The sequence below is a fragment of the Microtus ochrogaster genome, unplaced genomic scaffold (genome assembly GCF_000317375.1).
Source record: "Microtus ochrogaster isolate Prairie Vole_2 unplaced genomic scaffold, MicOch1.0 UNK18, whole genome shotgun sequence".
NCBI lineage: Eukaryota > Metazoa > Chordata > Mammalia > Rodentia > Cricetidae > Microtus > Microtus ochrogaster.
Window position 1 is genome coordinate 402,045 of NW_004949116.1, and position 26,254 is coordinate 428,298.

Consider the following 26,254-nt stretch of genomic DNA (forward strand, 5'->3'; position numbering starts at 1 on the left):
ATCGCGTGTCCGCTTTTCGGGTGTCTCCGCCAAGGCGCGGAGGTTCCCAGTGTGCCCCGCTCTTGTTATTATGCCTTTTCTGTGCTCACAGCCTTCCAGAAAAGGGCCGCTCCGGGACTACGCGTTCCAGAATACAGTGAGGGAGGGGGTGGGGTACTCCGCTTGAAGTTTGCGTTTGACGGCCTAGATCCCGGGCGCTGTTGGCCCGGCTCTGACCTGGTTGGGTGTATTGAGTCGCCAGCGACCTCCTGACAGCTTCAGCACTAGTTTCCACCTCTCCCTAGGCCACCTGGTGACCCCACGACTGATTGGGGAATGACTCCTAGCGATGTCTTACTGCTGATGACCTCACAGGGACCAGCTGACCACAGGGCTGGGCAGCGAGACAGGTGTGCCCCACTAGAGGCTGGATTTGAGTGGAGGGACACACGGCAGAGACCCCTCTTTCTGCTGGGCCCATTTTATCGTCTCGAAAGCCACCGGACTCCAGAGGCTCCACTTTGACATGCCGAGGCCAGCTGACTGGAGCCCACAGGGACCAGCTGACCACAGGGCTGGGCAGCGAGACAGGTGTGCCCCACTAGAGGCTGGATTTGAGTGGAGGGACACACGGCAGAGACCCCTCTTTCTGCTGGGCCCATTTTATCGTCTCGAAAGCCACCGGACTCCAGAGGCTCCACTTTGACATGCCGAGGCCAGCTGACTGGAGCCTGGGTGTCCCCCAGATCCCAGTCTTCAGAGCAGGCCCACTGGAGTCAGCCAGGGTGTGGTCCACGAGGACTGGCAGGTCAGTTACTCCCCTCAACAGACAAGACCACAGACAGATGCTACACTTGCAGCAAGCAGCCTTTACCTCACCCCATAAAGGAGCTGATTATAGATTTTCTTGCTCTGCTCTCTAATTGTCTCATGATTGCGTTCTTGAGGGCTGTGAACCGGGCGAAAACGGCCCCAAACAGCATTCCTCAGCGCCGGAACCAGAGTAACGCTAACCATTTGTTATTAACTTACTTAAATCTGAGTGCTTTTGCATAAACAATACTGTGAATCGCCCACGTGGCAGACTGAAGACGCATAAAGTGCATTCTTTATCTGAAATAATTGGTTTAGTTGAGAAAACAGGATGACACACTAAGGTCTTTAAAATAGAGATGTCGACTGTAGCTGGGTTCCATTCAGCGCGGAGGCAGTTCGAGCGAAAGCGAGTCCTCAGCAAGTCGTTAGGTTTTTTATCAGTTCAGGGTCACGGTCACCCAACTCTAGCATCATTACCCCTCACATTCGTGTGCCATCCGTTCTCTCAAGCAGACACCAGGGCTTTCTTGAAGGCAGTGAGTTTGATTGGGCGGGAGCCCTGCTGAGCCTTAACGCCAGAGAATCTGTTGTTCAAGTCCCTGAGCCTCCATTTCCTGGCCCTCCCTCGATCCCCAACGTGAAACTGACTCCTTTCCTCCCAGAGGTAGTTTACTAGACCAAAAGAGGGCGTCCCCGGAGGTTTTGCGGGCGTGGTGGTGGTGGGGGGACAGCCGGGGTGCCGCGCCGGCGGTGTCGGGCTGTGCCTGGGAGCGCGCTCCCGCCGCGGAGTCTCAGCGGCCTCTCTCCACCACTCAGCTAGCTGCGCCGGGGCCGCGCACGGCGCTCTGCGGGGGGCGCGCACGCTGGAGGCTGGCCTGCCCGCGGCGCGGGGGAAAGTTGAGTTGGGAGAAGTTGGGAGCGGCGGGGGCGCGCCCCGGGGTGGGCACCGGGAAGTCGTCGGGAGCGCGCGAGGGTTCCGGAGGATCAGGGGAGACCCGGAGACCCCCGGGACACGAAATCCAGAGCTAGCGGGTAAGCAAATAGGTGGGGGAGGGGGAGGGCCGCGAAGGGGGGGGGGGACTGGAGACTCGAGCGCCGAGGGAGTGGAAGTGGAGGAAAGGGCGGAGACTGGGGCGCAGGGAGCGAGGTCTTAGGGAGAGAGAAGGATGGGGAGGTGAGTGGGAGTACCTTTCCGAAACGAGATCCCGGGGTCCGCCTTTTAAGAGTTACCTAAAGCCAGGGTGCCGCGCCCCCTGTTACCAGGAAGGGGTAGTCTCAGAGAGTTGCTGCCTTCAGCTTGCTCTCTCACTCTAGGGCGGGTTCCAGACTACCCTTTTCCCCCGAAACTTGCCAGTTTTGGGGTTGCCCAGGATCTCAATCCCCCGGATCTCGCAATTGGAAAACGGAGCCCTGAAAGGGGGTTGGCGGGTCAGGTCAGGACAAGAGGTCAGACAGAAGGGGGAGCAACTGGGTGAGGATGGGAAAGAAGAGCCTGAAGTTTGATTTTTAGGGGGCTCCCTTCTCTGTTTAGGAAACTCCTTGCTGGGTGTGGAGGCAGTGCTGCCTCAAATCTGGGTCCACTTTATCAAACTCTCTCCGCCCTCACCAGCCCCACAGCCAAGAGCTGTGGAATGTACAAATTCACTTGGGGAATGGTTAATGCCCAAGTGGGGGTCCGGACTGCTAATCCCTTGGGTTTGGGGAGAGATGCTAATCCTTCGGGCCCGTCGGGGCTGGTCTGGGGAATGTGCCCCCACTAGGATTATCGGCACCGATGCTCTGGACAGAGGCTGCTTTGTATTCTACGACCGCGGGGGAGGGGTGGGGGCGCATGGGTAAAGGGAGGAGGGCTTGGTGGAGGAACACACTTGAGGGCGAAGCCTGGAGGTGGGAGTGAGCACCTGCAGGTGCTGAGGACAGATTCCCTATACCCCTCCTAGACCAGGTCCCCTCCCTGGCACCTCTCCCCTACACTGGCCGGCCCTGGCCGAAGGCCGTCTGAGGGGGGAGGTGAAAAGATCAGTCAGCTGAGTTGGAGTTCTTGCCAGGAATGTGTAGCCCAGACTCCCCACCCTGGGCTGATCCCCCCAAGACCTCTATTTTTTGACCCTGTACTAACTTGTCTCACTGCCAAGGTAGCCATAAGTCAGACAACCCCAACTTCCCAGCAGCACTTAAACAGCTTAGCTTTGCTAACTTTGGAGAGCCTTGGGTGGTGCCTTCACTAGGAATGGGTACCCCAGTTTGCACTGGCTGGGTTCCCTCCACCCCCCTCACAGAGCTCACACCCTATAGTCACTGTCAGGAGGGCTGCCCTGCCACTCAGTTTTTCCTGGCCCAGGGCTAAGGAGGGGAGGAATAGAGACTGCCCCTCAGGATTCTTGTGCCCACCCCCTTGACGATGTCACGTGCCCCTCCCCCATTATAAGCCCCACTGTCCAGTCCCTTCGTTTGTCCTTCGTCCTACTGAGTAAGTGGAGCTGCGCTGGGGAGCCTGCATCTGTCCTATGCCTAGGCTGGTCGTGCTGCTGGTTGGCCTGCCCTGTGGGGGCACCACCTCCTTATTCGCAGGCCCTCTGCTTTCCCTTTTGGGTTTTCTCCAAAGTTCTTTCTGGTATTCTTTTTTCTGTTTGGGAAGCCAGCCACCCTGGCCTCCACACCCCTCTTACTCTGTGGGGTGTCTCACTCCCTACCACACCCCTTTCTGGTCTCAGGCTCACCTCCAGGAGCCCCTGGTTTCTGTTCCCACCTGGCCCTTCACTCCTGATCCTTCTGCTCTTTACCATTCCCTCCCTCATCTCTTCTGCTTTCTTTCCAGGGCTGGGCCTTGACTCCTTCCTGCCTCATTTTTGTTGCCTCTTCCCTTTCTGCTTCTGTTCTCTCTGCTGTCTTTGTGCCAGCCAACCAGCCCCTTATCTGCAGTCCAACTCTTTGGTCTTGTTTTCCTATACCTAACTCTCCTCTTTGTTCTTGCTATCTCTGAGAACTACTATGAGGTCCTTCATAGTCTAGAAGGATCTGGTGTAGTTGGAGACACTAGAGTGGCAGACAGCTGAGGCTCCTCTACGTTCTTGGGCTGGGGATTGGTCTACTCTTCCCCGATGGTGACTAGCCCTTTTCCCTACTCAGGTTATGCCTCCACCTTGTTGCCCTGAAAGCCGAAGCGACAGCGAAAAGGGCTAAGATTTGGCCATGAGCAGCGCCCCCAGGCGCCCCGCCTCGGGCGCAGATTCTTTGCACACGGTAAGCCCAACCTGCTGGTGAGCTGGCCCAGGCTCCGGTGGGGTGTGGGTGGGGTACAGAAACTACAAAAAAGAAGCTATGTTGGATTGAGAGGAACTGCCATCCATACCCAGACTTTGCTGAGAGCATGAGGATGCTGAAATGGGGAAGGGGAGGGACAGGTGGTCTCCATTTTTCTGAGGAGTTGGATAGAAGTTTGAGGGCCCTAGATCTTAAGCCCTGTTACCCTCTCTGACTGGGTATTAACTGTATAGGCCCCCACAAGAAGTTCTACACACCAAAGTTCTAGTCGGAGCTTGCTGGCAGTGACTGGCCCCGCCTCTGGCCCACGTGCCATCCAGGCCCGTCCCCCCCCCCTTCCCTGATGTAGCCACTACCCCACATGGCCCTCTTCTGATTTTCCTAAGGAGTCTAATGATTAACTCTGGTGGCACAATCAGCCGCATTATATTGGTCACTTTAGCCCATCGGGGCACGTGACTGGGAAGGGACACTGGCTGGTGCCCTCCCCCTTCCAGGTTCACCCCTGCCGCCATGGACTTCCTCCTACAACCTCAGGTTTGAGGAGATGGCCCATTCCCCCACCCTACAAGCTCCTCAGGAGCTGGTGCCTCTCTTGCTCCCTGCCTGCTGCTCCCTCACTCACCAGCTTCCTCCTGCCCAGCTGCTTCTGGTGGAAATGGGGCAAGTGCTGGGGAGAGTCTGCTGGGGCTGCAGAGAGATGGGCTGGGCAGGACCTCCTTTCTCCAGTCCCGCGTCCCTACCTGCCCTGGATCTTTTTTTTTTCTGTGTCCCCCCCCCACCTCTACCCCTGCGTGTCTCCCCAAGACTGATCCTTCTCCCTGGCTCTTCCTTGCTGTAGCAGCTGGCACTGCCATGGAAGGGGTGGCATACCCTGGCCTTTGGAGGTCCTGACGCCCTTCAGGTCCCGAAGCTCTTGAGCAAATATTTGGTGGTGGCGCCTGGAGCTGAGACCTGCTGGGGGTGGGGTGGGTAGGGGGGCTGGACCAGTGCTGCTGGGCTTGCTGGGCCAGGCTGCTGGTCCTTTAGCCGGCCTGAGTTTTCCTGCAGTTCTGGCCTGCCCCGGCCCTGCTGTCAGCTGCTGCTCTCCCGCAGGATGACTCAGGTGGGGGGAGTGGGGGTGGGGTGAGGGGCGGGACTGGCTGGCTGGCTGTGAGGGGAGGATAGTGCCGCCTAGGTGGGCACGTGTGCTGCTGTGAAGGGGATGGGGGCTTTCTGGCCAAGCAGGAGCATACATTTCTGTCCAGGCAGGGTTAGGTTTGACTCAGAACTACTCTGAGGCAGTTAGTTTAGATGCCTTCAGAAGTTACTTTTAAAGCTCAGCCATCGTCCTCCAGCCAAAGGAATTTCTTCTGCCACGGGAACAGGGAAGTTCACATTCTGCCTGGTTGCAGAAGGGCTAGACCAGGAGTTCTGTGGAGTTTTCTAGTGTGGGCCTGCCCTGGATTCACTGGGCTGTTTTTAGGGGGGGTGAGCTGCTGGGAAGCTAGGTCCCTGGCATTGGAGGCCGCAGTTGCTGGGGATGTGGATTAGGTCCCTATATTGGAAGGATTAGGTTGATGGAGTCACTAGATCTCCAGCCTCGGGCAGATTAGGGCCTTTGGGACAATTCCCAGGGAATCCCGTCCTTCCTTCCTTCTCACAGCCAGAGCCTGAAAGCCTGAGCCCCGGAACACCTGGGTTCCCTGAGCAAGAAGAAGATGAACTTCGTACCCTAGGTGTAGAACGGTTCGAGGAGATCCTGCAGGAGGCTGGATCCCGAGGAGGAGAGGAGCCAGGCCGAAGCTATGGGGAGGAAGACTTTGAATGTGAGAGGGTAGCTGGGAAAGGGAGGCTGAGGGCTCAGCTTGCACTGTCCAACAGAGAATGGGCTGGGTCTTAGTGGGAGAGGCCAGGACTGGAAAGAGGGATGCTGTGCTTGCCTGCTGCTAAGTCCCTCCTCCTGCAGACCACCGCCAGTCCTCCCACCATATCCACCATCCACTGTCCACCCATCTGCCTCCTGATGCCCGCCGCCGCAAGACTCCCCAGGGCCCAGGACGCAAACCTCGGAGGCGCCCTGGAGCCTCTCCCACTGGGGAGACCCCTACAATCGAGGAAGGGGAGGAAGATGAGGATGAAACCAGTGAAGCTGAAGGGTCCAGGGCTCCCCCACAGCAGCCATCCCCTGCCTCTACACCTTCTTCTGTGCAGGTAAGTGGTGCCTCGGCTCTGGGGGCTGTCAGCAGGGTCCTGCCCTTACTTTTCCCTGTGGGTTCCTCTTGCAGTTCTTTCTCCAAGAGGATGAAAGTGGAGAACGGAAGGCAGAGAGAACAAGCCCATCCCCCCCTACACAGATGCCCCACCAAGAGATAGCTTCCCGGCCCACCAAAGGGGCACAGACGGGGTAAGTAGACCGTACTCAGCAGTGTTCTAAGTAGGCACTCCCCTTGCTAGAGCAGGGAGGAGGCATGAAAGAAAGCGGGAGTCCTGAACTAACCAGGCTAGGGTTCAGATTCCAGGCCCACCTCTCCCCAGCTACTTGGGGAGGTGAGAGCATGACAGGACAGGGCTTATTGGCCTTGATAAGGATTATAGGGTGGTTTACCAGTCTCAGCTGCTCCCTTCCCCAGCACTGGCTTGAGCACTGGGCCAGTGATGGAGTACTTACTAGAACCCCCTCTTTCTTTTCGGGAGCTGCCAAGTGCACCCAGTTGGAAAACAGATGTTGCCACCTGAAGTGGCAGCAGAACATCCCTGAGTCCAATGACCGGATGCAGGCAGAGTCAGTCCAGGCGCTTGGTAGGAGTGTGGGAGCACTAGCCAGAGAAGGCTTCCACGAGGAAATGACTTTGAGCAAAATCTTAAGGTTATGACTATCACAGACCTGTTGTTTCTGGGTACCAGGCAGCGTGATGTGCTATGGGAAATAAAGGACATGGTGTCCCTCTAGAGAGTGAGTGTATAGGCTCACTGGGTGCCAGGCTGGCAGGGGAACAGGTGGGAGGCGCAAGGAAATCCTGGCACTGAGGAAGGAAAGGAGAAGCAGGCGAGACCGTGGCATAGCGAGGTCGTGGGCTGAGTGGATGATAGGAGTAGGGGCAGGAACTGGTGTATCTGAAGGGCAAGGCTCAGCCCTCCATAAACATACTGCCAGGTTGGAAGGGCAGGGGAGTTAATATTGATAAATGCTAGGCTCTGAATGTTACTTTTCCAAAACCTCACCTTCTAAAACACTGAGGAATGCTGGCCTTTGCCCATGCTATGAGGAAGGTTTGTATCGAGATGAGCCTTGGGGTGGCTGCGGCCACTGCACAACCCCGAAAGGCTAGAGCTGGGATTCAGATGCTGGCTGTTGGCTCTCAGAATCCTCAAGTCTTGTCACGTGCCCACTTTGCAAGAGTGGGGGCGAGGAGGGCTGAGGTAAGTGTGCTTCTCGGGCTCTTTGGACTCATGGCTGTTCTTTCTACAGAACCCTGGTGGAGGAGATGGTAGCGGTGGCCAGTGGCACGGCTGGAGGTGATGATGGAGGTGCTGCAGGACGTCCCCTGACCAAAGCCCAGCCTGGACATCGAAGTTACAACCTTCAGGAGAGAAGACGAATTGGCAGTATGACAGGGGTGGAGCAGGCACTACTGCCCAGGGTCCCTACTGATGAGAGTGAGGCCCAGACACTGGCCACAGCTGACCTTGACCTCATGAAAAGTGAGTGCTTGCTGGGGCCTATAGTCAATCTCATTGTTGGTGGGACAAAGGGTAAGAAAAGGAGGAAACTGATCCTGGTCCTCTCTGCACCCCCAGGTCACCGGTTTGAGGATGTTCCTGGGGTACGGCGACACTTGGTGAGGAAGAATGCCAAAGGTTCTACACAAGCTGCCCGGGAAGGTCGAGAGCCTGGCCCCACACCTCGGGCACGACCACGGGCCCCCCATAAGCCCCATGAGGTACATCTATCTATATCATGTCTTCTATCACCTCCCTTTCTACCAGGCAGACCGATGGTGGTGCCCCAGAGCTGCCTCTGTAATAGGGAAGCTGCCCACTGCGTCCTTAGGGCAGTATGGGCTCATGTAGAGTACTGTGTTCTGTGAGGTAAGCCTTCAGCGAGGTGAGCCTTCCCTGAGGTGTATATCCCAGCCATCTGCTGACAGGCTGCAGTAAGTGGTCTGCAAGAGAGAACACGGAACCCTCAGGCTGCCTGCATGTAGTGCTTCATTGTCAATGCCCCGCTTCCCTGCTCAGCTGAGCCTTCCACCAGCTGGTGAAGGAGAAATAGTACGGGTGGTATCAGCCATAAACCAGGTCTGTTCCTTGCCCAAGGTCACTTAGTTATTTAGGGACCCTGCCCATCTCAGACTGCAGGGTTCTGAACTTTGACATAGTGTGGTTTCCTTTTTAAATGTTTTTATTGAGGCATAATAGCATTGTAATGTAAATCACACCTGTGCCAAGTGTCCAGTCCAGGGACACATTATGCCCACAACACCCAGATGGCCACTGCCCAGCTAGGGACGGTTCCCACCCTCAGCAAATCCTTTCCTGCTACCACCCTGGCAGTGTCCTATAGAGATGACCGTGCCCTGTTGTTTTGTAGTCTAGACTGGCTTAGAATTTGCTATGGAACCCAGGCTGGCCTCCACCACAAGGCAGTTCTGCCTCAGCCCTCTCTGCCCCAGTGTCCTGAGGGCTGGGAGTACGAAAATAATCCACCGCTCGTTGCCGTTAGTCTTGTCAGGCTTATGTCGGTCTCCAGAAGCCCATGGCTTCCTTGCATGGTGACTGCACTTGTCTCCGTGAATCCTCTTCACAGTAGATATTTTACAGATGAGGGAAACCCATGTCTGGTTAGTAAGTCACACATGCCCGTGTACCATCCACCATGGCCCTAGGTCACGTATGCTTCTGGTGCTGCTTTTCCTGAGGTGGATTCTAGCAGCCTCTGGCTATGTTCCCTGCAGCATTTTCTCACCTCACCCCAAGGTGTTTGTGGAGCTGAATGAGTTGCTGTTGGACAAAAACCAGGAGCCTCAGTGGCGGGAGACAGCCCGCTGGATAAAATTTGAGGAGGATGTGGAGGAGGAGACCGAGCGCTGGGGGAAGCCTCATGTGGCCTCATTGTCCTTCCGAAGCCTCCTGGAGCTCCGCAGAACACTGGCCCACGGTACACCTCCATTTACCTGCTGTATGAACCCTTTGCTTCTATCACCATAACCGAAGCTAAAAATGACTTGAAAGCATTTGGATGAGAAACATCTGACATTCCTGACGCGCCTTCTATAGCACGTTTTGTTTTAGGCCCTCAAGTAGCCCAGTCTAGCCTTGAACTCACTATTTAGCTGGTGCCGGCCTTGAACTCCTTTTCCTTCTGCCCCTACCTCCTGAGTGCTGGAATTACTGGCATGTGTTACCACACCCAGCTTCCTTCTGAACATCTTAGAGGATCTGGGAATATTACCTAACCTGTAGGACTGACTGAAGTCACTAAATACCCAGAGGCTCAGGACTCCAGTGGACTTGCTTCCTCCTTCCTGTTGGGTAATCACTCCCGGTTGTTCTTTCAAAGGCTGTTTCTAAGCAGCTGAGGACAGAGAACTCTGCTCTTGGAATTGTTTCCAAACGAAGAGCAAACACGCTGCAAGTGAAGTTTCTAGGCTTTGGGTAAAACGCCAGAGGGAGAGCTTTATCGCTTAGGCTGTTTTGGCTGCTCGGAGCAGTTGAGTCCGTTTATTCCTTAGTTCTTTGTTCTGGAAAACTGACCTTGCCAGATAAGTGGCCTGGCAGCTTTTGAAAGGAGTTCCATTTCTACACGTTTTTTGGGGTACCAGCAAGCACCCACTGGGCTTGCAGAAGTGAAGGGGGAAGTCTGGAAACTTTCAGTTGACCCCAGGGTTGCCATGTGGACAAGGCCACAGTCTGGCTGGAATATGAGGGAGATCCAGGACCCCAGGAGCGTCATGGGGAGGCAGCACCATGAATTTCCTACAGCGAAGAGGATGTAGCTGTAGTGGGTGCCCCGGGTAACTTCAGCTGGGTGCTCCTGGGATAAGGCATCGGATAACTAAATCCTGGTAGTTTTTATCAACCTCATACAGTATTCCTGAGAGGGGAGAAGGAGGGGACAAATAGGTGAGAAAGGCAAAGTGGTAGAAGCTTTAGGAACAGAGCTGGTACTCAAGCCCGACCTTTGGCCTACCCTGCCTGGCTGCGCCAACCTGTTCCCACTCTCCCTCCTGTCTGCTCCCCACTGCTGTTACTGGTTCTCTCCCTACCACCTATCGCAGGAGCTGTGCTCTTGGACCTGGATCAGCAGACCCTGCCTGGGGTGGCCCATCAGGTGGTAGAACAGATGGTCATCTCTGACCAGATCAAGGCAGAGGATAGAGCCAATGTGCTACGCGCCCTTCTGCTGAAACACAGGTATGGCGTCAGGGTAGGAAGACCCCCATCACATCCTGCCTCCCTGGCCCTAGCCCCACTATTGTCTTTCCTGACCCTCACTGTCCTCTGTCTTATCAGCCACCCAAGTGATGAGAAAGAGTTCTCCTTTCCCCGAAACATCTCAGCGGGTTCTCTAGGCTCTCTGCTGGGGCATCACCATGCCCAGGGGACCGAGAGTGATCCTCACGTCACGGAGCCGCTCATCGGTGGTATTCCTGAGACCCGACTGGAGGTGGATAGAGAGGTGAAGGGGAATGAACCCTGTCTAAGGGCTGGCAGTAGGATATGAGCAATGTGGAGATGCAGCTGGAACATGTGGGAGGTGCTGCCTAGACTGAGTTCTGTTCTCTTCCTCCCTTCCCAACCCCTAGCGTGAGCTTCCACCCCCAGCCCCACCTGCAGGCATTACCCGCTCCAAGTCCAAGCATGAGCTGAAGCTGCTGGAGAAGATCCCCGAGAATGCTGAGGCTACCGTAGTCCTTGTGGGTATGTGGGGGAGATAGGGAATAGTAGAGGCTGGGCTTCAGGGCCATCCAAGACTTAGAGACCAGAGGGTTCCTGTCAACTGCTCTTGTCCATGGTGACTCCATATATCCCTAGGCTGTGTGGAGTTCCTTTCTCGCCCCACCATGGCCTTTGTGCGTTTGCGGGAAGCTGTGGAACTGGATGCAGTTCTGGAGGTGCCTGTACCCGTGCGTTTCCTCTTCCTGCTTCTGGGCCCCAGCAGTGCCAACATGGACTACCATGAGATTGGCCGCTCCATCTCCACCCTCATGTCTGACAAGGTCAGCTTCTTCTCCATCTGATCCTATGCATCCTGCCTCAGCCACTAACCTTGTGCAGCCCCAGTTCCCAGTCTGGCCCCCTCCTAGTATACTCCCTGATTCCTATCTGCTTGAGCAGCAATTCCACGAGGCAGCCTACCTGGCAGATGAACGGGACGACTTGCTGACTGCTATCAATGCCTTCCTGGACTGCAGTGTGGTGCTCCCACCTTCAGAAGTGCAGGGCGAGGAGCTGCTGCGTTCTGTTGCCCATTTCCAACGCCAGATGCTAAAGAAGCGAGAGGAGCAGGGCCGCCTGTTACCCCCTGGGGCTGGGCTAGAACCCAAGTCTGCCCAAGATAAGGGTACGCCCATGTAGGCCTGGACCAGGAGATGCTGCCTTAAGGAGGGAGCCTGAGGGCAATAGAGGGCTTGTAGGGGCCTAGCAAAGGAGGCCAACTATGTTGCTCCTGGCGCCAATGTGGTCTGTTTTCAAGAGGAGGGCCTGATGGGGTGGTTGGGAGGGAGGGCTCCACAGGCACCCTGACGGAGGCCTGGGTTGCAGCGCTCCTGCAGATGGTAGAGGTGGCAGGTGCAGCTGAAGATGATCCCCTTCGGAGGACGGGCCGGCCCTTTGGGGGGCTGATCCGTGACGTGCGGCGCCGATACCCCCACTACCTGAGTGACTTCCGCGATGCACTTGACCCTCAGTGCCTGGCTGCTGTGATCTTTATTTACTTTGCCGCCCTGTCTCCTGCCATCACTTTTGGGGGCCTACTGGGTAAGGAGAGGCTTTAGTGGAGATGGCAGGTGGGCATAAGGCTTGGCCACCAGGTACTGAGCTTGTTCCTTTTCCTCTCCAGGAGAGAAGACACAGGACCTGATAGGAGTATCAGAGCTGATCATGTCCACAGCACTCCAAGGTGTGATCTTCTGCCTGCTCGGGGCTCAACCACTGCTGGTGATTGGCTTCTCTGGGCCTCTGCTAGTGTTTGAGGAAGCCTTCTTCTCGGTAAGAGCTCCTTCTGTCTCACTTCACTGCCCTTCCTGGACACAGCTCCTGTCACCCTAAGGGCTCCCCACCTTTTCTGCTCAGTTCTGCAGCAGCAATCAGTTGGAGTACTTGGTGGGCCGAGTGTGGATTGGCTTCTGGCTGGTGTTCCTGGCCCTGCTCATGGTGGCTCTGGAGGGGAGCTTCCTGGTCCGCTTTGTCTCCCGATTCACCCAGGAGATCTTCGCCTTCCTCATCTCCCTCATCTTCATCTATGAGACCTTCTACAAGCTAATCAAGGTGGGTGTGTGTAGGGTACAAAGGAGCCTGAGGCATACTGTTTTGTCTTTAGAAAAATGTTTTAATTCAGTTTTCTTTGTTCTGTGTGTGTGCATGCATGCATGTGTCCGTGTGTCACAGTGCCCATGTGGAGGGGGTCAGGGTTGCACACAGGAGTCGCTTCGCTTCTTTGACCTTCTGATGGAGCTCAGATTGTCAGGCTTGGCATCAAGTACCTTCACCCACTGAGTCCTGTTGCTTCCTTCCTTGCTTTCTTCACTTTATTGTGTTTTTCTGTCTCATATCTTGGTTTTTTCTTCTGGACTACAGGCCAGGCTAATTCTGGCATCGTCTTTTCAGAAGCACAAAGTAACATGAAATCAAGAAAGGGCTAGAAGAGCTGGGAAAGCAGGAAGGCCTCTGGGAGTGTGGCAGAGTTGAGCTCTAGCGCCACAGTCTGTGCTCCCCAACTCCACCCCATCCTTCCACGGCCTCCTTGTCATCAGCAAACAACATCAGATTAGTATTTCAAAAACTCATATTTTTCATAGCAAGGATAACATACACTTTCATTAGAATCCAGGAATGGAAAAATAAGGGCCCAAAGGTGACACACAGTCTGGACATCTAACACACAAATCTCAGAAGTTACTATCCTTGATCCTCCATGCTCATGGCTCCTCCTCTTCCCTTAGCCCCTGGAGCCCAGCTTTGGCTCTGGCTCTCTCCCATTCCCCGTGACCTTTCTGCCCCCTCTCCACCCCATGTAGCCTTACACTTACACCAGACTCTCTAGTCTCAACTAAATCTTTTTCTTTTACTTCAGTTTCAGTTTCAAATTCTTTATTATACATCATGCTTGCTCAACATGAGCTAAAACAGTTGCTTTTCAAAGTCTCTGAATATTTTGCAGATTTCTACATGCAGGTGACTATGAAAACATTTGGCATTTTTAAGAACCTGAAACCCTGAACAGACACTTACACTAAGAGAACATTGCCACCCACAGATACAGACATTTAAAAAGCTGTTCATGACATGACCATGCAACCTTTGACCAGTGAAGAAGTGGGTTCCTGATCACTCTCTCTGAAGGCTGTAATAGGGGCTAGGGTTTTAACTCAGGGGTAAAGTGTTTGCCAAGCACATGCAAGGCCCTGTGTTTGGTCCTCAGTTCCAAAACAAATTAAAAAGTTTAAAAACCGGAGTCTAAATGCCATAATAGTAAAATGAATCTAAAGAAATGTAATTTGGGTTTTTGGAATTCATAAAGTTAACTGACAAAACTGTTACTGAGATATATTAAAAAAATATTGGGGCTGGGTACAATGGCACACACGTTTGAGCCCAGCATTCTAGATGCAGAAGCAGAGGCTGTTACATCTCTGAGTTTGAGGCCCGTCTGGTCTACATAGTGAGACCCTATGTCAAAAAGGAAAAAATAAATATTTGTGGAGAGCCAACAAGATGACCCAGTGGGTGACGTTAACGGCCATCAAGCCTGGTGACTTGAGTTTGATTCTTGGGACCCACCTAATGGGTAGAAGAGAACTGACTCCAGAAAGTCATACTGATCTCCACATGGGTGCTATGAGTGGCACATGCATGCCCATACACACACACACACACACACACACACACACACACACACACAGTAAATAAATGTAAAGAAATAATATTTGTGCAAAATGAACTAAGTTAAGTGAAAATTTCCACACATACATCTCATACTTTGTATGTTTGTGGTCAGACCCTATACCTGTGAGTATATATTTGTGACTGTAACCTTTCTTTGAGACACTGAATGAATGATAAAGTGTTAACTTAAACTGGATTAGCCGGGCAGTGGTGGCACACGCCTTTAATCCCAGCACTTGGAAGGCAGAGGCAGGCAGATCTCTGTGTGTTCGAGGCCAGCTTAGTCTACAGAGTGAGTTCCAGGACAGGCTCCAAGGCTACAGAGGAACTCTGTTTTGAAAAAAAGAGGAAAAAAGAAATAACTGGATTGAGTTTTTGAATATATGGAACATTGCAGTACAGCATACCATCCTTGCACAGGGCCATTCTGATCTTTTCTGTACCCAGTTTTAGTATCTGTGCTACTGAAGCAAGCACTAAGTCATTTTCTTAACCTGGTAAGACAAGCTTCTAAAAGGCAGGTTGGCCTTTGCCAAACTCCTCCACCTCGCCAACATCCACCCTGACCCCAGTTCAGCCCATGGTCCTTTGTGGCTCCTCCCTAGATCTTCCAGGAACACCCTCTCCATGGCTGCTCAGTCTCCAACGACTCAGAGGCAGACAGCAGCAGTGGCAATATGACTTGGGCAGCAACCATGCTGGTGCCAGACAACGGCAGCACAGCCATGCAGTCTGGACCAGAGAAGCCTCGGGGCCAGCCCAACACGGCCTTGCTATCGCTGGTGCTGATGGCTGGCACCTTCTTCATCGCCTTTTTCCTTCGCAAATTCAAGAACAGCCGGTTCTTCCCTGGCCGGGTATGTAGGATTGCAGACTGGAGGAGCTGAGGACAGGAAGGGGATAACTTGGAAGTATGGGGGAGTTGCATGGGATAGGAGGCCTCTGAGCATGGTGCTTGCCCTCTTAGATCCGGCGGGTAATTGGGGACTTCGGGGTGCCCATCGCGATCCTCATCATGGTGCTTGTGGATTACAGTATTGAGGACACCTACACCCAGGTGAGGCATTGCACAAGTAGCAGCAAGATGCTACTGGGCTGTTTCTACCACCTTGGGTTCTAATGCTCCACTGAGTACCCTCTGTAACAGCACCCTCCCTCTGCCTTGCAGAAGCTGAGTGTGCCTAGTGGATTCTCCGTGACAGCCCCAGACAAGCGGGGCTGGGTCATCAACCCTCTCGGAGAAAAGAGCCCCTTTCCCGTGTGGATGATGGTGGCCAGCCTGCTGCCTGCTGTCCTGGTGTTCATCCTTATCTTCATGGAGACACAGATCACCACGTGAGCCATCCTAGCTAAGGGACCAGAGTCCTCAGCCAGGCTCAGGGATACAGTATAGGATCTATCACCATGGGGCAAGGACCTCAGGGGACCCTGGATGCCAGCTAACCAGCTTCTTTTGCAGGCAACAGAAACATCATTGATGTTACCTGAGGTGGGACAGGGCACACACATTGCAAGCTAGCCTAGCAAGGCTTAGAGGAATTCTGTAAGATACAAGCTAAGGACACAAGTTCAGTTCTATGATGGAGTTCCAGTGGGATGAACAGAGTCCACCAGAACCAGTTAGGACCTGCTGGAATGATATAATCTCCCATGCTGTGGATACCCTGGGGTTCACAGTGCCTCTCCTCCCCCAGGCTGATCATCTCCAAGAAAGAGCGGATGCTGCAGAAGGGCTCTGGTTTCCACCTGGACCTGCTGCTCATTGTAGCCATGGGTGGCATCTGTGCCCTCTTTGGCCTTCCTTGGTTGGCTGCTGCCACAGTCCGCTCTGTCACTCATGCCAATGCACTCACTGTCATGAGCAAAGCTGTGGCACCTGGAGACAAACCCAAGATTCAGGAGGTCAAGGAACAGCGGGTGACAGGGCTGCTGGTGGCCCTGCTTGTAGGTATGCTGCCCTTACTCTGAACCTCACCTTTCCTGTAGGTCCCCAGCTTCACTGGAGGGAACCAACTGTTTCTTCTCCTTTCCCAGGCCTCTCCATGGTCATTGGGGACCTACTACGACAGATCCCCCTGGCTGTACTCTTTGGCATTTTCTTATACATGGGAGTTACTTCCCTTAATGGGATCCAATTCTATGAGCGGTTGCACCTGCTACTCATGCCACCCAAACACCACCCAGATGTTACCTATGTCAAGAAGGTAAGTTCCTGTACTCAAGTAGTGCAGAACCCCACCTCAGCCAGACTGTTTGTCTCCTCCCTGTACATAGTAGCTCTAGAAATCCCTGTGGTAGTTCATCTCCCAGGGGAGAGGAAGGAGAGTCCTGGTCCTTGTGGCTGGCTGGGATATATGTCTAGGTTCGCCTCCTCTCTGCCCCCAGGTTCGGACCATGCGGATGCACCTGTTCACTGCCTTGCAGTTGCTGTGCCTGGCCCTGCTCTGGGCAGTCATGTCCACAGCCGCCTCCCTGGCCTTCCCCTTCATCCTCATCCTCACAGTGCCACTGCGCATGGTGGTACTTACCCGCATCTTCACCGAGCGAGAAATGAAATGTGTAAGCACCCCTTCCCCCCTTTCTCTCCTCCACTCCTCTCTTCTGTGGTTCTATAAAGGTCAACACTTCCATTCCTCTCACAGCTGGATGCTAATGAGGCAGAGCCAGTGTTTGATGAACGTGAAGGTGTGGATGAGTACAACGAGATGCCCATGCCTGTGTAGCTGCTGTCCAGAGCATAGCAGAGGGACTAATGGGTAGGGGACAGGGGTTGGGGGCTGGGGCTCCCCTCCTACCCCTCCACATTTTTATTTAAGTGAATAATTTAAAGCCCCCTTCTCCCCACCCTGCAGTAAAGTGCTTCAACCCCAACCTAGGCCTGGTCTTCTGTCTTTGTTAGTGGAGGTCATAAACAGAAAGAGATGCGGCCCAGCTCTGTTCCTTGGTCCAGAAATGAGACTCACCATGGGGAAGGAAAGGGATTTTAATGAAAAAGCCAACAGGGAGCCAAAGTGCAAATTGCCCCTTCCCCAATAGGGGTTCCATCCTGAGCCCTGTCTGTACTCCCTCACCCACCCTCAGGTCCCCAGCGGAGGCCTAAGGCCTGAAGTTTCTGCCTCAGGTAGCTCTTGAGTTGGGGCAGGCCTCTCTGAGACTCCAATTCTTCAAATGGCAGCTGCAGAGAGAAGACAGAAGATTACAGTGACTTGGCTCTTAATACACATATGGGTGGGGTGGGACAGGACTTCTCACCGGCAGGAGTTGGTAGCCCATCAGGCCCAGGTGCCGCTCCCTCAGAGCACGAGAGCCCAGAAGCACCCTGCCATCCCGGCAGAAATGCCAGCGTTCTCGCAGCATCAGCACCACCCTGAAGTAGAGTGGACCTGGCTCAGGTTGCTGTTGGCCCAGTAGCCAAAGACTCCCCAACCATTTCATTTTCCTTACCTTTGGGTGGAGTGTTGTATTGTGGGGTTAGAGCCAGGCTGGTCCTGTTGGCAGGACCGTGGTGGGTAGGGCAGGAAGGGGTCTTGTGTCCTCATCGGCAGCACAGCACCAGAACTACCAACACAGAGCAAGAAGTCTGCAGGGCAGACAGGCCTTAGTCTTGTGCTGGCTTTAGACTGCTAGCTACCCACGTCCATCCACACCTCACCTGTACAGTAGCCCGGAGGCACAGTCAGGTCCTGGCGGTATTTTTCTTCCCCTAGCAGCTGGCGCAGCCCCTCGGCTACTATGTCCTTGTGACTGAGGAGAAAGGACAGTGGTAGAGGGAAGGCTCCTGTACCTGCTGAGCACTGCCACCCTGCAAAGGCCCTTTGCTGCCTCAAGGCTATTCTTCTGTTAGGAGACATGGGCTCTGGCTTTCCTACTCTGTGCTCCTGTGGCTGCCCCTCCTCTGGCCCACCTGTATTTGCAGCGGGCACGGTCAGTGATGAGGGGCTGTGGGAAGATGGGCACTCGCTGTCTTTGAGGAAGACGGGGGCCTTGGTACCCTGGAAGTTCAAGCTCCACGGCCGTGTCAAGTAGAGAGAGGTAGCGTCGCACAATCAGAGAAGGAGGGGTGCCTGTGGGGAAGCAGGGACTGGGGGACACTGGGCCGCTGACACCTGGGCACACTCCTGCCCTGTAGCCCTTGGCCCCACCAACCATCCTGTCTGCATACCATTGATGTGGTTGATGAAACTGGGGGAGAAGACAAACTGCAGGGCTCTGAAAGGCAAGCACTGTAGCTGGCACAGTGACATCAAAATGTTGACTGTGGCCAAGGGTGCCACCCCTGCTTCCCGAGCCAGGATCCTCTCAAGACAGGGCATGAACTGCTGCTCCAGAGGCAGGTAGTTCAACCTCCCAAAGGGCAGGACCAGCTTCTGTACCACCTGCAGAAAAAGGCAGCGGCATCCAGCAGCAAACACTGCTTTGCTTTCTTTCAGGGTCTTTGTCTCAGGTTAATTTGGAACTCCTTATGCAGATCAGGCTGGCCTCAAACTCAGAGACCCACCTTTCTCTGCCTCTGCCAGGATTAGAGGCACATGCCAAGTTCCCTGGCATGTTTGATAGGCACAACCTCAGGGAGGCCTGGTTCTATCAGTAATTTTCAAGGCAGAATGCCCTCTATACCTCTATACACTCCAAGTTCTGCAACATAAGTAGTATCTTCACAGAAGGGACATAACTAGGGTCGGGGGGGGAGTGTATGGCCTGTAGATCTCTCTGTAGGAGTGGATCCTATGGAGCTAGGCTGCTGTGCAGGAGCTTTGGAGTTTCAGGGCTCCAGACATACTACTATACTGATTATGGGAACTGGACAACCAGTAAGCAGAGACAGATGTCCTGGACACAGAACACAGCCTGGGTAGAATGCTTGCTACAGAAGCCAGACAAGCTGGATGGGGGCTGGGCCCGACCGAGCAGCTGAGGATGACTCAAAGAAGCAGGGGAGGGTGGGAGGCCAGCCCACCTTGCTGTTGAGCTGGGCTTCCTCAACCACCAGGAAGTGAGCAATGGCTTCCAGAAGCTGGGGTTCCCGCAACCGGTGCCGGGCCAGGTGCTGAGCCAGAAGCACCATTACATGAGGAGTCAGTTCTTCTGGCCTTGCCTCTGTGAAGAACAGCCTGTCATACTGTGCCTTCAAGGAAGGCTGCTGGGGGCTAGACTGCGCTCCAGCCCAGGCACTCTATCCCAGCGGCTCCATCTCATCCCTTTGCCTCCCTTTTGCTTTTAACCCTCGGCACCTGCCAGGCTTCTGATCAGATGCTGACGAGGGTACCGCAGGAAATGGGGGCAGCTCAGGGCCATTTCCAACCTTTGCCCACCATGGATGGTAGGCTGATGTGGGGAGGGTGGTTTTGGAAGGAGGCGGGACCTTCGCTCCTGCTCCAGGGCACACAGGAGCGGTCCATCTGATGGAAAGCCTGGGAGGGAGAGGGACAAAGACCATCCTAGTAAGAAAGCTGCGGTGTGCTGTCTTGCCAAGTGGAACGAATGAGTCCCCAACTTCCTCTTCTTCATTTCTTGAGTGGGAAGGTGTACTGATTTCAGTGGAGAGAGGTGGTCACATGAGCATGATGTATCAACAGTGTGTGGGGAAAGCCTTAGACAAGTCATCTTGTGCCAAGTCTAACAAAGTGATGTGGCTTCCTAGAGCGCTGTATTAGAAGGAACCTAGTATCCAGCAGAGGCAGAATGTTGGACATCCACCATGAGGATCATCCACCAGAGGACTCAGCATGTGTGCTTGGGGAGGTGCCATTACTAGGTGGGAATCTGAGAGTCCTCTGCTCTCTCTTCCGCTACTCTTCCCTAAACACCCACACCTTCCGACACCCTCCTCACCAAGTAAGACTGCAAGGTGTAGACACACATGGATGGTGTGCACGTCAAAGGAGGGGCAGTTTCGGATGATGAGCTGACTCAAGTCCCGCAGTGTGGCCTGCTCCACAGGGGAGGGCCTAGGCTGAGACACCAAAAGCTGTCCCAGACGGCGAAGGGCCACAGGGTAGTGATGAGCTCGCACTTTGGTGGGGTTCTGACTCAGCCATCGCAGCAGCTCCCCAGGGCTCCGTGCCTGTTCCAGAAGCCGTTGAAGGCCTTGCACAGGGCCTGCTCCAAAAGGCCGGTCCCCCGACTTGCTGGGTCCCGAACAACAGGGCTGTACTGGCGGGATAAGCAGCAGACCAGACAGCCGAGCAGGGGAATTCTGGGCAGAGAGCAGGATTCGAAGCATGGAGGTGGGTGATGGAGACCCTGAGGGGTGGCCCAGAAAACCGGGTGAGGTTTCCTCCAAGGGGAAATAGCTATCTAGTCCTTACCTCACTCCCCACCCAAAGAGCCCGCTCTGGAACTCTTCCCCACCATGCTCCCTTTCCCCGTTCCTTTCTAAAGAAGTCCTAATTCTTTAAGTGTGCTCGGTGCAGCTCTATACACATTTCACATACACATCTCCTTCGATGCTCCGTGCACGCTGATGAGGAGTCGCGGGGCTGCATTACCTCATTTCACAGGTGGAGAAACAAGGCCCAGAGCGACGAAGAGGTTAAAGCCCGAGGTCATTCACAGGGTTAGTGGTCACACCCAGCCTGGAGCCCCGGTGGTCCCGGCGACGCGCCCTGCCGACCACCTCCCTTCTCGCTGGAGGCGGCGGCGGGGTGGGCGGAACGCGAGCTCCGCAGCCGGACGGTGCTGGGTCCCATGCTGGGCGCTCCCACTTACCAGCTGCGTGACCTTGGACAAATGTCTCCGCCTCTCTGCCTAAGTCTCCTCACCAGTGAAATGAGAAGACAGCGCAAACTCGCAGGGCGCGCGCTGGGCCCCAGTGCGCCGTCTGCCAAGGCGCGGGGTCGGTGCTGTCCGCGGGAGAGGCCCCCACACCCTGTCCCGGCCCTGAGAGGCCAGCAGCCCGTGGCCACTGTCGCTAACACCAGCTCCCGCCGCCCTCCCTCGGCCCTCCGTGCAGACGCCACCCTACATGACTCCCCGGGCCCCGCGTAGGTCACTCTCTCAGTTGGTCTCGGGGCCCGGGAGTCGGGCTCCCCCCGTGGCCTCCTCATCAGCGGGCCACCGAGTCCGCCATCTTCCCAGCAGCCCCCGGATCGCCCCCAGACGCCAATCGCAGCTCAGTGTCAGGCAGCGGAGACGTGGCTCCCGGCAGGCGCTGCGAGCAGGGGGAGTCGTGGGTCCCGCCCCCAGCTTCCGGGAAGTGTGCGCGCGGCTGTGGAGGCGGTGCCGTAGAGCCTGGCCTGAAACCTGCGGTAATGATGCGGAAAGCGATGGTCCGCTGTCCAGCCCTGGGCAGCTTGCGCACACAGGACCTAGGGCAGGTCCCGTTCTCCCAGAATAAGGGCTCCCCACCCTCAAGCCCTGCACAGACACACTGGGAATGAAAACGTCACAGTTTCTTTAATCTTCACAAAATTTCAGAAAACAGCTCCGCTTCTCTCAACTCCCCTTCACCAGTCTCCCAGTCCATCGGTCCCCAACTCAGCCACGGCAGCTCTTTGGAACCAGACGTACCTAGGTCCTCTGGCAGCACACTAAGATGGGCCCAGTGGGGTGGCCCGGCTTTGTGCCGGGCCAAGGCAGCGACAGCAAGTGCCTGATTCAGAAGAACCCACTGTCTGCGAAGGCTGAGGGCCAGCAGCCCCAGAAGATGGCCCCGAGATATGAAGATCACAGGGAGAAGCCTCCGCTAAGCCCTGGAGTCCTCTGCTGCGCAAGGCTGGGCTCCAGGGGAGTGGGAAAAGGCAGGCAGCGGGTGAGGTGGGCCTGGGCAGACAGCAGCTCCCTTTGCGCCTTGGGGACTGAGGTCCAGAGGGGCTGGCTACACTGCCAAAAGCCCGTGGAGGCACTACGGACGATACATGGCAAAGGCCAGGAGACTGAGGAGCAGGGTGAAGCCGGCCAGGCCCAGGGTGGCTGTCAGGGGAAAGAAGGGCCGGTACTGGATCTGGCAGTACCAAAGCAGGAGCAGCAGCAGAAGCAGCAGGGGCAACAGAAGACTGCCGATTTCCAGCCCGGAGGGGCCGGGCTCTGACCCTGGTGGGCAAGGGGGATGTGGGGGACCGACTCTCGTGGACACGTGGCAGTGGAGAACGCAGTTGGGGGGGAGGTGGAGGCTGCCCAGTGTCTGGGTGTCGTCTCCTAGCAGTTGGCCTTGGTAGATGAGTCGAACCTGTTGTTCCCGGCCCGGAAACTGGGTCCTGAGGAGAGAGGGACCTGGGTAAGAGAGCAGGCCTCAGGAAGTCCTGGTCCTTTGCTCAGAGGACCGATCCCAACTTTCACCCCTGCACTCTTCAAAGCACCCAGATCCTGGCCTCTGGGGGGCAGGTTTGAACAGGTTAACTGCTATAGGGTGTAAGCGTCCAGAGGAGACAGTTTTCTCAAACAGAAAATAAGGGTGAGCTTCACAATATCTCTAGTGGCCCTTGTATAGTCACCCACGCCATTTTTAGGATTCTGTTTTTACCCTCTTCCCAGCTTACCTTTTCAAGGAGCCTATGGTGTCCTGAGGCCAGGCCCTGGCCACCTGCTCAGAGTCATTGAGAAATTTCAACCGTAGCACTAGGGGTTCCTGCAGGGAGTCAGGAGGTGGTGCTGTTGCTGTGACCTCCGTGTCAGGTTCTGGATGTGCAGATGGACCTCTGTGTCTCAGGCTGGGGCTCTCAGCCCCTGGAGCCTCCTCTCTGATGCTGTCTGTGGCTGCCATGGCTTCGCTGGGCTGTGCTGGGGTTGCGGTCCCTGACGGCTGTGGCAGGGGGTCTGTATTCTCAGTGGTATGTGTTGAGACCCAGGCAAGGGCCAGCACCAGAAGGCACGCAAGCACCGAAAAAAGGACAGTCACCTCATCGCCTACTCCTTCAATCAAGGCCATGGCACCTGAGTTGCCAGAGGTGCTACCGAGCTAAAGAAGCACAAGGATTGATGAGAGGCTGCTTTCTGACCAGGAGTCATCCCGACTTCAACAAGCCCTTGAATCCACTGTGCTACAGCCCTCCCACCGTTCCAGTTATTCTGTCTTCTTACCTACCCCAGGATACAGACCGGTCCAGCATCCTGTAGTCCCAAATTTGCTTTCTTGTTTTGTCCCTTTCCATCACCAGAGTCCAAGTCATAACTTTGCTGTCTGAGTTCTAGGTCTTCATTAAGCTCCCCAATCCACCCAAACCCTATATCCAAGTAAGGCCCTTGCTTTTCTAAGCTATCCTTCCTAAATTTAGCCTCCATCAAACTTTACCCAAAAGCTTACCTATACTTCCACTTCATCCCAAAATTCACTCCTTCACCTATTCCCAGCAAAGCTCATCTGATGCCCTGTCCTTTAAGTTTCTCTTCTCAACATAAGGGTCTCCTATAGCCCCTAACACTCCCCTTTACCACCTACCCAAACCCCACCCACAACACACAGAGCTTCCCAAAACTTCCCAGACAACGCTAAACGTCAAACTCCGCCCTTGGCCAATCTGGAGCCTAGGGAGCTCAGTTGCCTACCCAGCTCGGCCCCTTCTTGGGTCCACCCAAACCCCACCCCACAGTAGCCCTACTCAGCGCCTGTGGGGGCAACCTTGCCAAACCCAGAGATCTCCAGACCCTTGATCCTTCCGGAGAACCTAGACTTAGCTCTCCCCACCCCCACTGCTCCATCACTCCTTCCATCAGCCCGCCTCCCTCCCTCTCCCCCAGCAGCAGGAGGGCACCAGAGATCTCGAGGCGGGGCGTGCAAAGCCCAGCTGTGGCCTGGGGCGACAGGGTGGGCGCGGTCACACGCGGCGACTCACCGCCCAACTCCACTAGCTCCATCTCGGCCCCTCGGGCACTTCCGGGCCGGAGGCACCGAGGTCGCAGACACCTGAGGTCCCTCTCCTTCCCCGTGGCTGCGACCCGGGAGCATTGTGGGAATTGTAGTCCGCCCTGATTAGTTCCCGCCCTCCGCCCTAGGGACCCACGTCCCGGCTGGACCAGCTGTTCCCGGTACCCGCAGATCGTTGATGGCCCGCGGGGACGACCCTAGGGGTTGTGCTTGTCCACAGAGAATTGGTCAGCAACGAGAACCTCCCGCTCCGCCACTAGCTGCTGGGGCATCTGTCACTCCCGACACCAACGTCAGCCTTCATTCAGCACGTCAGAGCACCCCTGTTGGTGATGCAGTGATGAAGACTCTAGAGAACTCAGGTGGCCACTACCCGGACCTCGCCTACTGTCACAGTGGACGTCAGAAAGCATCTTGGTTTTCTAAATTGACTCTGTGACTCTGTATCCGAGAAGGCTTGGGTTGCCTGCCGCTAGGGAGAGTGCCTAACCCCAGCTGTTCCCTTTCCAGGCCTCTCCTCCTTTGCTCCTACTGGATTGTAAAATTGGCAGACTTTGGAACAGAGCACACATCCTAAGGCCTCTCGTAGGCTCATCAGCTACATAATCTCTGGTGGGTTATTAAATCTCTGGACAAGTATAATTCTTTTAAGTCAGTTGTAAGGAAGAAATTTGATATTTTATTAAATAAGTATTTCAGCTATGTAAAATATATGTCACTGTATTTCAAACGTCTAGTATTAGTGCATTTGCTTCACTAAAACCTAAACTGAGAAACTAGCTAAGTATGGTGGCATATCCCTGTAAACCCAGCACTAAGAGTTTGAGGTAGGAAGATTTGAAACCGCCTTTGACCACCCACCAACACTCTGTCTCATTCCCCAACATCTAAGAAAAAAAATGTTTCAGCACAGAGGATGTCAAGGTAGACCTGTGACAGCTAATCTCTGCAGATTCTTCCTTACTCCTCTGACCCCAAATAGCCACAGACATCTTGAATTGTGAATTTTATAGAGCAGTTTTTGCTTGGGAGTTTGAACATGCATGTGTGTATATGTGTCTGATGCACACATGTGAATGTACACACATACAGGATTTATTTGTCTCTGCTCCCCTATGCTAGGGTTACAAGCACTGGCAGCCATGCCAGGCTTTTGACATGAATGCTGTGCCCTCAAATTGAGGTCCTCATGCTTGCAAAGTTCTAATTATTGAAAATAGATTTATGTATTATATTTGTATGTATGTTTACCTGAATGGATATATATATATATTCACCATGTGCCTTACTGGTACCTCTGGAAGTCAGAAGAGGACATTAGATCACCTAGTACTGGAGTTACAGGCAGTTTTTAGGGGCCATGTGAGTGCTGGGAACCCAACCAGGTCCTCTGCTAGCGCTGCAAGAGTAGCAAGCTCAACAAGCACAGCAAGTGCTACTCTAAAATTCTTTTTTGTTGTTGTTGTTTTTTTTTGTTTTTCGAGACAGGGTTTCTCTGTGGCTTTGGAGCCTGTCCTGGAACTAGCTCTTGTGACTCTCTGTGGCTTTGGAGCCTGTCCTGGAACTAGCTCTTGTAGACCAGGCTGGTCTCAAACTCAAAGAGATCCGCCTGCCTCTGCCTCCCGAGTGCTGGGATTAAAGGCGTGCGCCACCATCGCCCGGCTTACTCTTAACTTCTGAGTCATCTCTCCAACCCATACAAGCCAGTCTTTCTTTCTTTCTTTCTTTCTTTCTTTCTTCCTTCCTTCCTTCCTTCCTTCCTTCCTTTCTTTCTTTCTTCCTTTCTTTTTTGGTTTATTGAAACAGTGTTTCTTTGTGTAGCCTGGTCTGCTGGTCTGTCCAAGAACTCACTTTGTAGACCAGGCTGGCCTCAAACTCAGAGAGATCACCTGCCTCTGCCTCATGAGTGCTTGGGATTAAAGGTGTGCACCACCACCACCTGGCCAGAGACACTAGCATTACTTAGAATTATAAAACATAAGAACTATATGTTTTTGTGAGAAAAGCTATATTTTCTGTTTAATCACTTTATTTTTTCAGAGTAAGACCATAAAATTGACAAGACATTGCTAAAGCCATACAAACAGAAACACCCACCATTCTGTAGTTTGAGAGGTCCAAGTTTTCCTTAGTTTGCACTTGATCCTTTGGAAAGTAAGAGACATGTAGGAAGGAGCAGAGATGTGTAGAAAGTCAAAGATAGGCAGTTTTGGGCTGGAGAGATGGCTCAGTGGTTAAGAGCATTGCCTGCTCTTCCAAAGGTCCTGAGTTCAATTCCTGGCAACCACATGGTGGCTCACAACC

The 26,254-nt window shown here is 54.4% G+C and overlaps 3 protein-coding genes across 10 annotated transcripts; 1 reads left to right on the forward strand and 2 right to left on the reverse strand.

Moving 5' to 3' along the window:
• Nucleotides 1-11: 11 nt before the first annotated feature.
• Slc4a2 (solute carrier family 4 member 2) lies at nucleotides 12-17,019 on the forward strand. Of its 5 annotated transcripts, none has more exons than XM_005367414.3 (23): nucleotides 12-787; nucleotides 3,925-4,038; nucleotides 5,705-5,867; nucleotides 6,008-6,252; nucleotides 6,327-6,445; nucleotides 7,511-7,743; nucleotides 7,840-7,982; nucleotides 9,019-9,199; nucleotides 10,320-10,455; nucleotides 10,555-10,720; nucleotides 10,848-10,962; nucleotides 11,077-11,261; nucleotides 11,380-11,605; nucleotides 11,806-12,021; nucleotides 12,104-12,252; nucleotides 12,337-12,531; nucleotides 14,754-15,005; nucleotides 15,116-15,205; nucleotides 15,317-15,483; nucleotides 15,843-16,096; nucleotides 16,183-16,352; nucleotides 16,534-16,707; nucleotides 16,791-16,871. In XM_005367414.3, exons 2-23 carry the CDS (start codon nucleotides 3,988-3,990, stop codon nucleotides 16,869-16,871), a joined length of 3,711 nt encoding a protein of 1,236 aa, XP_005367471.1. In that variant the 5' UTR covers nucleotides 12-787; nucleotides 3,925-3,987. The 5 variants fall into 5 exon arrangements, with proteins under 5 accessions (XP_005367471.1, XP_026645207.1, XP_005367470.1 ...); XM_026789406.1 differs by having other exon boundaries at nucleotides 12-389; XM_005367413.2 differs by lacking the exon at nucleotides 12-787 and adding an exon at nucleotides 1,672-1,827 and having other exon boundaries at nucleotides 16,791-17,019.
• Nucleotides 17,020-17,115: 96 nt separating this feature from the next.
• Fastk (Fas activated serine/threonine kinase) lies at nucleotides 17,116-21,281 on the reverse strand. Of its 3 annotated transcripts, none has more exons than XM_005367416.2 (10): nucleotides 21,113-21,281; nucleotides 19,981-20,391; nucleotides 19,380-19,559; nucleotides 19,106-19,245; nucleotides 18,311-18,524; nucleotides 18,053-18,212; nucleotides 17,801-17,892; nucleotides 17,593-17,728; nucleotides 17,401-17,515; nucleotides 17,116-17,323 (listed from the first exon to the last, which is right to left on the reverse strand). In XM_005367416.2, the coding sequence occupies exons 1-10, from the start codon at nucleotides 21,192-21,194 to the stop codon at nucleotides 17,216-17,218; spliced, it is 1,638 nt and encodes a 545-aa protein (XP_005367473.1). In that variant the 5' UTR covers nucleotides 21,195-21,281; the 3' UTR covers nucleotides 17,116-17,215. The 3 variants fall into 3 exon arrangements, with proteins under 3 accessions (XP_005367473.1, XP_013209359.1, XP_026645221.1); XM_013353905.2 differs by having other exon boundaries at nucleotides 20,857-21,195; XM_026789420.1 differs by having other exon boundaries at nucleotides 20,637-21,195.
• Nucleotides 21,282-21,524: 243 nt separating this feature from the next.
• On the reverse strand, nucleotides 21,525-24,019 carry Tmub1 (transmembrane and ubiquitin like domain containing 1). 2 transcript variants are annotated; one of them, XM_005367419.1, is made up of 3 exons: nucleotides 23,919-24,019; nucleotides 22,626-23,044; nucleotides 21,525-22,343 (listed from the first exon to the last, which is right to left on the reverse strand). In XM_005367419.1, the coding sequence occupies exons 2-3, from the start codon at nucleotides 23,012-23,014 to the stop codon at nucleotides 21,992-21,994; spliced, it is 741 nt and encodes a 246-aa protein (XP_005367476.1). In that variant the 5' UTR covers nucleotides 23,015-23,044; nucleotides 23,919-24,019; the 3' UTR covers nucleotides 21,525-21,991. The 2 variants fall into 2 exon arrangements, with proteins under 2 accessions (XP_005367476.1, XP_013209320.1); XM_013353866.2 differs by lacking the exon at nucleotides 23,919-24,019 and adding an exon at nucleotides 23,171-23,704.
• Nucleotides 24,020-26,254: the final 2,235 nt, after the last annotated feature.